This window comes from Musa acuminata, chromosome BXJ2-7, assembly GCF_036884655.1.
Source record: "Musa acuminata AAA Group cultivar baxijiao chromosome BXJ2-7, Cavendish_Baxijiao_AAA, whole genome shotgun sequence".
NCBI lineage: Eukaryota > Viridiplantae > Streptophyta > Magnoliopsida > Zingiberales > Musaceae > Musa > Musa acuminata.
The window spans coordinates 31,139,994-31,150,000 of record NC_088344.1 but is presented as its reverse complement, the minus strand read 5'-3'; the positions used below and the strand labels follow the sequence as shown (position 1 = coordinate 31,150,000).

Here is a 10,007-nt window from a genome sequence, read left to right as displayed (position 1 = left end):
TGGACTATAGGTGAAGGAACTGGACTCAAACTCCTAAAGATATAAATAGAGATTTTTAACTTCTCAACTTTGTCATCATCATCAAATAATTGGTCTTCAAGAAGCACAACATCTCTGTTTTTAATAATCTTCTTATTTACTAGATCTTATAATTTGTATCCAAACTCTTCATGACTATACCCCAAGAAAATGCATGTTTTTGCCTCGTTATCAAAGACCTCTCATCTTTAGGAATATAAATAAATGCTTTGCATCCAAAGACTCTCAAGTAATCATAAGATGCATCTTTCTCTTTCTATACTTTCTTTGAAATATCACTTTTCAGAAAAATTAATGGAGAAAGATTTATCAAATTAACTGTAGTTCTCATAATCTCCCCCAAAGTAACTTAGGTAACTTGGCATGGGAAAACATACACTTGATCCTTTTTTCAATGGTTCTATTCATCATTTCGGTCACACCGTTTGTTGAGGAGTTTTAGGAATTGTTTTCTCAAACTTGATACAATGAAACTTATAATAATTTTCAAAAGGACCCCTATACTTGTCACCATTGTCTGCTCGAAAACACTTTAGCTTTCTTCTAATTTTTCTTTCAGCATTAATATGAAACTCTTCGAAAATATCAAGTATCTGGTCTTTAGATTTCAAAACAAAAGCCCAATTTTTTCTAGAATGGTCATTAATAAAAGTAATAAAATAAAGAATACTTCCAAGAGTTCTAATTTACATAGTACAAACATCTGAACCAAATCAATAACATTTGCTTTTCCAGATGATAGATAAGTATAAAAGGTAACTCTATATATTTTTCTAACTAAGTAATGATTACAATATTTAAGGGATGTACATTGCATCTCCGGTAAGAACTGTTTTCTAGCAAAAGTTTGAAGTCATTTCTCATTTATATTACTAAACCTCTTATGCCAAAGATCTATACTTTCATCCTTTTGAATTGCATTAATCTCTCCTTTATATAGCTTAGCTTCGATGATATAGAAAGAGTTTAACTTCTTTTCTCTCATCACAATTAGAGAACCTTTGATAGGCTTCCATTTATTTTCACTAAAATAGTGTGTAAATCCTCATCATCAAGTATGCTTATAGATATTAAATTAAGACAAATATCTTAAACATGTTTAACATATTTGATAATCAATTTACTCCCGGTACTAGTCTCCAAGCAAATATCTCCAATACACAATCTTAGATGTACCATTGTTTCCCATTTTGATATTACCAAAATCATAAGATATGAAGAAATCACAATAAGAAGTAACATGAAATAAAACACCAAAGTCAATTAATCAATTACTATCTTGAGCTGCAAGACTAACACATTCGTCATCACAAACAATAACGATATCACCTATTGTATTGGTCTCTTTTTTATTTTGCTTCCCTTTATTCTGTTCTCACTTCCAAAACCTACATTCTTTCTTCATGTAACTTGGCCTGTTGTAATGAAAATACTTGATATCTCTCTTAGACTTGGATCTTCCTCTATAACTATATGGATTTCTACTATAACTTCTTTCATATCTTTCTTATTTTTCAATAGCAAGTGCACTAGAAGAAGATTCTTCTTGTTTTTTCCTTCTAGTATATTCATTTAACAAACTATTTTTAATCATGTCTATGGTTAGAATCCCCTCTAGCGTGAAGTTAGAAATTGTGACCATAATTGTTTCTCAACTTTCAGGTAAATAGTTGAGAAATAACAATCCTTGCATCTCATTATGTATATTTATTTTCATAGCAATCAACTTATTTGTAAGACTTTTGAAACAAGCTTATGTACTCAACATTCCTCATCTTTCGTAGTAGAAGGTTTTTTTTTTTTACTTTGATGGGCTTATACAAATCTTTGCAATAAAATAAATCTTTCATCCGTCTTCAAGTGGAATAATTTGATGAATTTAATTTTATTATACTGATAGACTTTTTCATTTCAATCACACAAGGAAAAACTAGCACCAAACAACTTGATAATCTGATACCACTTTGTTGGGAAAAACTATTTCAGCAGAATAATTCTTTTCCCTCTTTGTATATCAAAATGAGTTCCTCACCAAAATACTAACTTGTTACCAAAAACAAATATTAACTAGAATAGCATAAACAATAGAATAATAAATAAATTATAAAGTAAGACACCAAATTTTTATATGAAAAACCAAATACAGAAAAACCATGAGACCATAATAATAATAGGAGTACAATAAGTCTTCTTCTGAATAATTAGAGAATCACAAGAATATCAAGAACACATATTTTAGATAAATTTGATCAAAAGAAGATTTAAGTCTTATCAAATGAGTATATCAAAAAAATATCTCACTAAGGATAAATCATACATAGACATCATTAAAATTATAAAACTTATTACAAAAATTCTTCACATAAAATTTAAGTTAAAATCAACGAAATTTAATCACTTAATCATCTAATAAAAAGTCTCAAAATCTTTTTTTTTTTTTAACTCTGACGCCGCACACGACTTCACTTTTTTTTTTAATAACTGATGATTTGGACTCAGTCTAAGCCTAATTATGGCTGAACCCAACAATGAATTTGTTGAAATCTGACAGCAACATGACGGAGTTAGATCAAGCTTTCATGAGCTTCAGCGGGGCTTAGCTTTTATGAGCTTTAGAAGCTGGTGTCATATCATGCTTTTATGAGCTTCAGTAGATCTGGCTTTTATGAGCTTTACAAGCTGGATTGACATCATGCTTCGAAGGCCATTAACATGCTTGTACCTTGTGCAATCCAAGGTCAATGATCTTTCTCTTCTTTTACTTTTGCATAGAGAAGCATGAATGCAATTGTAGGTTTGTAGGTAAAGAGAGTCTTTCCATTGTTCTAATAGTCATCGATTATGTCGTAAAGAAAGAATCTTGATAGCAAAGCATATTTAGTTGATCTACTATACTGTCGAAGAAGGAATTCTCTCTATTTGACATGGTCAGTTTCTTTCTATGCCTCCATGGATGCAGCCATGGAAAAGGCACTAATCACACGCCCAAATTGACACAAACCTATTCAAGGATTCTGAAGAGGAAACCTTCAGTTTTGAAGTCTTGTGATGACTCTTTCTGTTCTGAAGTTGACTATTACTTGATCAAAACTAATATATAGATGATCTTTGTGTCTTGGTCCAAATAACCATCTCATCAAAAGTAGATATGGATATGCAACTGTGAATTGAGTAGATTAAGATGAATAGACTGAAGTAAGCAATTCATTAAGCTCAGATAAGATGAGCTCTTACCTTGGTGCCAAAATCCCCTGTAAGGTTCTCATGACCAAGTTCCTTAAGAACTTTGGTTCATCTTGGATCTGTTTAGTGGCAAACTTAGGATAAGGTGAGTTGACATATTTTATGTACTTCATTAGACTATTATGTAGCACCAAAATGCTTAATACTTCTTGTATCAAGAATTTGTATTTGTTTAGTAGGCAAGCAGTACTTGCTGTCAATAGACTGCTGCCCCCTACTGAACAGTGATAACCTGAAGCAAACCAAAGTTAAGCTGCATCAACTGCTGATTTCTGCATACAGTTCATGAAGTTTCAACAAGTCATAGATTACATATATTTTGGAATTTATGGGGAGGAATTACCAGCCAGCTTTTTTCTACAAGGCATAATAATTACAAAAAAATTAAAAAAAGGAAAAAGCACAGGTGATCTGAAGAGTTGTAATGAGGAAAAGTTTTAGTTAACATAAGATCACCAAATTTTCCTTCTTAAATTGGATTTGCACCACCAGAGAGAGAGAGAGAGAGGCTGAAGACTCCAAAATATACAACAAGATTACTAGAATATAGGTACTGAAAACTTTGGTTGGAACTCTACAAGAAAAAAAAAATCAATTTAATTATCATCAATCATCATGAAAACCCTAATCTAAAACTTATTTCAGGATTAAAAACAAAATAAGACAAAGTCTAGGATGGGCTATCCAAAAATGTCCCGGCATCAGATCTGGTGGAACCATCAGTACTTACTAATAGTCTAGAAACCTATAATAAGCGCACTATAATTGAAGGTTAGTGGAGCTTCTATCATCCTAACTAGTAGTAGAGCACCACAATGCTCTTCCACTTGGCCTCTCACTCAACCTTGTCCGTCCCAGAACCAGTAAACACTACAAATGGAGTTGAAACCTACACAAAAAGCTATGTAATGACAAGGCCTATAGGAACATGGGATATCTTTATCATTCTCACATGTAGAAGCTCTGCAATTACTGATTGATCCTTTGTTACCTTCCCTCTTGGGAGAGAAGTTACATGCAGCTAGTCAAATGCCTTGAGACTGGGGCAATAGAGTTGGTTGTTACTTCTTCCTCAAGAAATTTCCATCTACCTATGAACAATTATGATGCATGCCTATCAATGTGACAACTCAAGCACTCCAAGCAATTAATCTTCAATCACTGACACTGACTTTGAGATTTTGATTCAATGAGGAGAACATGAGAATATGGGTTTTGTTTTTTTTCTGTATATCAAGTGTGCCCTTCAGCTACTTGTACATAGAAACATCTTATGTGGATATAATAAGATCAAGATTTTACTAGACTATATTAGGACATATGAGGAATAAGAAGTAAAATTAGAGTAGATATACTCGCGTCGACATGTATTCTATCAACCTAAGGTTTTAAGTTACAACGACGTTCAATTCTCACTATATGTGCACAAATCCAAAGGAAACAAAAGAATTGTAGTCAACAACATAAGGTAAGCATGTTTCAGAAGAAAGAGAAACATCATTTGCATACAAGTCCGCCGTCCGTTCCTCGAGCACCAATCGATCAACGTGATCAACGAATTGGGATTGTAATATTGGTGACAGTCATGGTCAGACCGATGCAGTGTACAAATCGAACTTCTCTTCCCATGCAAGTATGATGATGAGGTACGTGAGCTTCTACTTGCAAGCTGGTGTTTGTCCTTCCATTGTGAACCACATCATCCATGCCCCACCAGGCCCCACCCCCCAATGGCACCTACTTGTCACAAGCAACATAGCACAGTGTGGCGTGCATCACCACAGGGGGAATCCAATTCGTATGAAGGGATTTGGACGTGGACCTAACTTGAGATGGATGGAGATGGGGTGGGCTACGTGACGTTGTGTTGATGGGGACTTGGATGATGAATTGATTGGGTCGAACGAACATCACTAGCGTTTTGGGAAGAGAAACTAATCGAGAGGCAGATTTCTTCTTCCTAATTTTGTGTTCGATGCTACATAGGTTTTGGGGTTTCTCTACTGACCAAGTGTGGAAGAATTAATTGTAATCCAAAATCTCATTCTCGAAGATTAACAGTGAAGATAATATAAATTACAGATCAACATACTAAACAAATCTATGGAGGGAAGCCCTTGTCCTGTATGATTATAAATCCAATAGTAGGATCAAATCACTAATTAATTGGATCATGGAATTAAATTATCATATCACACAGATACTAATCGGATTTGATTTTTTTTTTTTTTGACTTGGTCATTTTTTAATCCGTTTATAAGTCTATTCTATGATTTCCATTTTCAGAATTAAAAACTTCACCATATTTTTCTATTTAACTACTGTCATTATATAATATCTTAGTATTATATTGAGACATTCGAATTGATTAATATATTATTGCACAAGTGATAAGTCTTATTTTCAAATTCAATATCATATAATATTATATATCATTTAATGTAATATTTTTAATTGATATTGTAAATGATTCACTAAAAAATTATATTGTAACATCATATATATATATATATATATATATATATTCTTTGTGATTCATGTTTTTCCCCTTTGGTTCTAAGGTTGTTGGATGATTAGCATATGCATTATATGTTCAATAATTTCAATAGAGAAGAGAGATTAGCCAGCAATATTTGAATTTTTAAAGAGATATTTGGCAGAGGATGGAGACATGTAGTAGAAAAGGACATGCTAAGGGGTGATTTAGAAAAAAGAAGAATATATGTGGAGTGGCAATATGATGGATCTATCAAGTGGCACCTAAATCTTGTCCTTCGCCTTGGTCACCTCTCCACGTGTCCTCATTCCTCATGGACTCGTACGATTACATACGTGATTGTGGGCGCAAGTTTTAGTTTATGATCCATTTATACATGTGTTTGAAGCATGTTCTCTCTCTTTCTCTCTCTCTCGATCCATTTATACATGTGTTTGAAGCATGCGCTCTCTCTCTCTCTCTCTCTTACTTTGACCGACCATAACGCAGCTCCTACTGGTTGCAATCCGTGGAGGATCTTTTTAAGTGGAAATGTGAGCTCAAGCCGCCCCCTCTTTTCCACACAGACAAGCTACAAAGAACCAACTCCACCTTTTCTTCCTCCTCCCTTTCACAACTCTCCTCTCCCTCTCTCCCTGCCTTTACTCTCTCTCTCTCTCTCTCTCTCTCTCTCTCTCTCTCTCTCTCTCTAACCGCTCCTCTCTTCCATCTCTTTCCCACTCCTTCCAGGAGTGGTTGCTTTTTGATCTGCTGAACTTTTCTTCCCAATTCCTAGAATGATCACCTTCGTCTTCCTCTCTCCTTGTTCCTCTTGAATCACTTGTTGTATCTCTCTTCCCTCCAACATATATAATATAGTCTCCTCCTCTCTTCCCTTAATGGACTCAGCCAACAGTAGCAGCCTTCACTCCTCCAGTGGTGGAGGCGGTGATGATGAGTTTGATTCCCGCACCGGCTCCTTTTCCGCCTTCTTCCACTCCTCCACTGCAACCTCCGCTAGCGCTGCATCCGCCCTTCGACCAGCACCGCCACCCTCTTCCTCCTACCCCCGCAGCCACCACTTCCTTGACTCCCTCTCCAGCATCGACTCCACCCCTCTCCTCCCCCCCTCCCCCGCCGCCATGGCCTCTCATGGTGTCGGCTTCGGTGTCAGAGTGGGTCCCTCGTCGGTGCAACCACTTGGTCAGTCAAACGTCGCCGCCGCCGCAACCGCACTGACGAGGGGCTCCAAGAAACGTTCCAGGGCATCGCGGCGAGCCCCGACGACGGTGCTCACAACCGACACCTCCAACTTCCGCGCCATGGTGCAAGAATTCACCGGCATCCCCTCCCCTCCCTTCGCCGCCTCCCCGTCCTCCTCCTTCGCCCGCGCTCGTCTCGACCTCTTCCACTCTGCCACTGCCTTCCGTTCCTGCTCTGACCCTCCGCCGCCAGTCTCGTCTTTCCTGTTCCCTCGCCCCTTCATGCAACAGGTTCTGTCCCCTTCTCTCGTTCCCATCTCTTCTGCTTCCTCTGCTAATGCTAGTGCTACTATCTCCAATGCTATTGCTGCAACTAGCAATACTATCTCCAATGCCCATTCTACTACTAGTAATAGCATCAATCCATCTAGTAGCAATAGCTACCAGCTACCTTCGTCTGTACTTGGCCTTGCTAGCCAAAACCAACATCTTCTCGACCCAAGCCTTACAATCCAACCGCTCCTCCAACCTTCGTCTGCACTTGGCCTCGGTAGCCAAAGCCACCCTCTTTTGAACCCAAGCCTTACGTTCCAATCGCTCCTCCAACCTTCACTTCATGCAAAGAGCAACCTGCCTGCCATGCCAGCAGACTTGGACACCAGACCTCTAACCAGAGGGCACGCCGGTTATGCTTTGAACGAGCTCGGACTCCCAACGAGGCTTGCCGCATCCCAAGGCACGCACTCGGTCCATGCTGCTGTGTCAGGACAGGACGGCGGCAGGGATCGAGCATCACCAAGGCCGATACTCATCGGTAACTACAGTTCTGGCTCACACCAAAGAGTGAGCAGTAATCACAAGGCGAACTACTCCCGATCGAGTTCGTCGGAGTTCAATGCGGAGAATGTGACAGACGGCGTTACGGCGATGAGGGGCGAAGGTATGGTGGATTCATGGATTTGTTCTTCCGATTAGGAGATAGAGAAGAGATGTGTCAAGTCAAAGGGGAGGAAGGAAATGAGCTCATGCCTGCTTATTCAGCACTATGACTAATAATAGTGGTTCCAACACATTTCTTCTTTCCTAATATCTGCATGTATGTAAATAGGGTTTCTCCTGTGTTTTCCGATTACCACCTCATTGAATGCTAGGGAGGACGTCTGTAGTAAATCTCATTTCTCGACCGGTTTTAATTGACGCAGTGATGCATGTACTTCTTTGATACTTGTCGTAGAACCCTAGGGAGGGAGATGGAGATGAGATGTAGATTACGGACTCGGTTGCAGCTCAAAATGAGGTAAGAAAGATCTCATGGGTTCCATATCATTATGTTACCTTGTTCTTGCTCTCACAACCCTCCGAAACTTCTCTAGGATCGGCGCACTGGATGGGCGCGTCTTCCGGCGAGATTTAAGGAACTGGTAGCCGCTGAATTCTTTGAAATCCACAACAGGAACACCTCCAAGCCATTAAAGCCTACGAGGCAAATACTATATCCTCTTTAGAAGCTATTACTCCACATGAGGTTCCACTGATATGCCGTCCAAACCTAATAAACAACAGCGCTGACAACAAACGTGTTTGCAGTGTCAACTTAAAGAACAAGAATTGAAAGGCTCCCTAGCTCGATGCCCTCTCTCACCCAAAAGGAATTTAATAAGGCCATAGAAAGGTCTGTGATTGCTATGTCGATGTCAAGTAATCAGCCAAAGTGGTTTCTGCCTACTTGCTTGTCTACTCATCTGTCGCCAAGGAAAAGTATCAATGGCTATAGTCATGCCTTCATGTAGAGAGCTGTGTGGCACAGTTCTACGAGGAGATGAGGAGGTTGTGGAAGACCCGGCACAGGGGGAAAAGGTGAGTAATATGATATTGAACACAGCTGATTGATTGACTAAAGTGGGAATGGTTAAAAAAGATGTGGTTTTGGGATATATTGGGTGGCCTTTTGAGGTGTGATGTGACATGCTTTGAAATCATGAATGGCCCATGACAGGAAATAACCAGTTCCTTAGCAATGATGACTTCCCATTCCTCTGAAACTCATGTGAGGGAGGCTGCACTGGGAGGGCCTCCCTCTTCCTCCCTTCTTCCCACTGGGGTTAGAATACCTACAATTCAGAGCCAACCAGAAAGAAATAAAGCTTTTCAGCATCTCGAAAGACTGGCAAGTGGCAACCACACTCCACTCACTGGTAGCATGTTGTGTCATTTTCCAATGTTTGGTGGCACAGCAAATTAACAGTATATATTTTCTGTGCCAAAAAACCCTTGTTCTTCAGGCAAATTTCATAGTGAGTCAAGAACTAGGATGCATGGAAATTAAACTTTGTGTTGCTGCGGGTATGTTATACATGGTATGAGCATGGATATGATTAAGTTTTTTCAGAGATTTCACTGTATGTTCTGCTACATATAATGCAGTCCAGAAGAGCAGAAGCTCCAAAGGGCACATTGTAAGATCATATGGCTGGTGTCTCCCTTTGCCTGGTTGTGATGTTGTTCGGTTGTCATGCATTGCACAACACATTGGACTGCTGCAACAAAAGCATCTCACCAACTAAAGTCAAGTGGGGCATAATGACTGCTGCCTGACTGACTGACAAGTACATCAAGGGTGGTCTCTCTCTCTCTCTCTCCTTCCTTTTGCTTTTACTTTCTTTTAATTAATCTATTCATACATGAAATAAAAAAAAATTGAATTGGAATTCTTGAATTTACATGAAAAATCTAACAAAATTTGAATATAAATATGGAAATGAGGACTGATCATTGTGTAGCCCAACTTCACATCAAGGTCTTTATCAGCTCACCCTTTTATTGTTAGGATTTGGGTTTTGAGGTTTGGTAAAACCTATGAGAGATTGAGGGAAGTAGGGAAAGGAAAGAGAAAAAAAGGGGGGGATAAAGAGAGGTGTTTGAGCAAGAATGTTATATATAATTGATATAACATACTCTTTTGCATCTAAATTAAGTAGCTAGATTTGATTTGATTGACCATTGATCTAAAATGGCCATACCAAAATGAATTAGAAGATATTAAAACC

The 10,007-nt window shown here is 38.5% G+C and overlaps 1 protein-coding gene across 2 annotated transcripts; it reads left to right on the top strand.

The window, feature by feature from the left end:
* The first annotated feature begins 6,298 nt into the window (after positions 1 to 6,298).
* On the top strand, positions 6,299 to 9,425 carry LOC103992241 (uncharacterized). 2 transcript variants are annotated; one of them, XM_009411876.3, is made up of 3 exons: positions 6,299 to 7,900; positions 8,163 to 8,257; positions 8,334 to 9,425. In XM_009411876.3, the coding sequence occupies exons 1-2, from the start codon at positions 6,658 to 6,660 to the stop codon at positions 8,180 to 8,182; spliced, it is 1,263 nt and encodes a 420-aa protein (XP_009410151.2). In that variant the 5' UTR covers positions 6,299 to 6,657; the 3' UTR covers positions 8,183 to 8,257; positions 8,334 to 9,425. The 2 variants fall into 2 exon arrangements, with proteins under 2 accessions (XP_009410151.2, XP_009410152.2); XM_009411877.3 differs by having other exon boundaries at positions 6,300 to 7,900; positions 8,195 to 8,257.
* The last annotated feature ends 582 nt before the right edge of the window (positions 9,426 to 10,007 follow it).

Excerpts from the sequence above, each read along its gene's own strand:
- LOC103992241 (XM_009411876.3), top strand. The coding sequence starts at position 6,658 with ATGGACTCAGCCAACAGTAGCAGCCTTCACTCCTCCAGTGGTGGAGGC. Across the intron at positions 7,901-8,162 it reads TACGGCGATGAGGGGCGAAG|TGATGCATGTACTTCTTTGA; the intron begins GTATGGTGGATT and ends TAATTGACGCAG.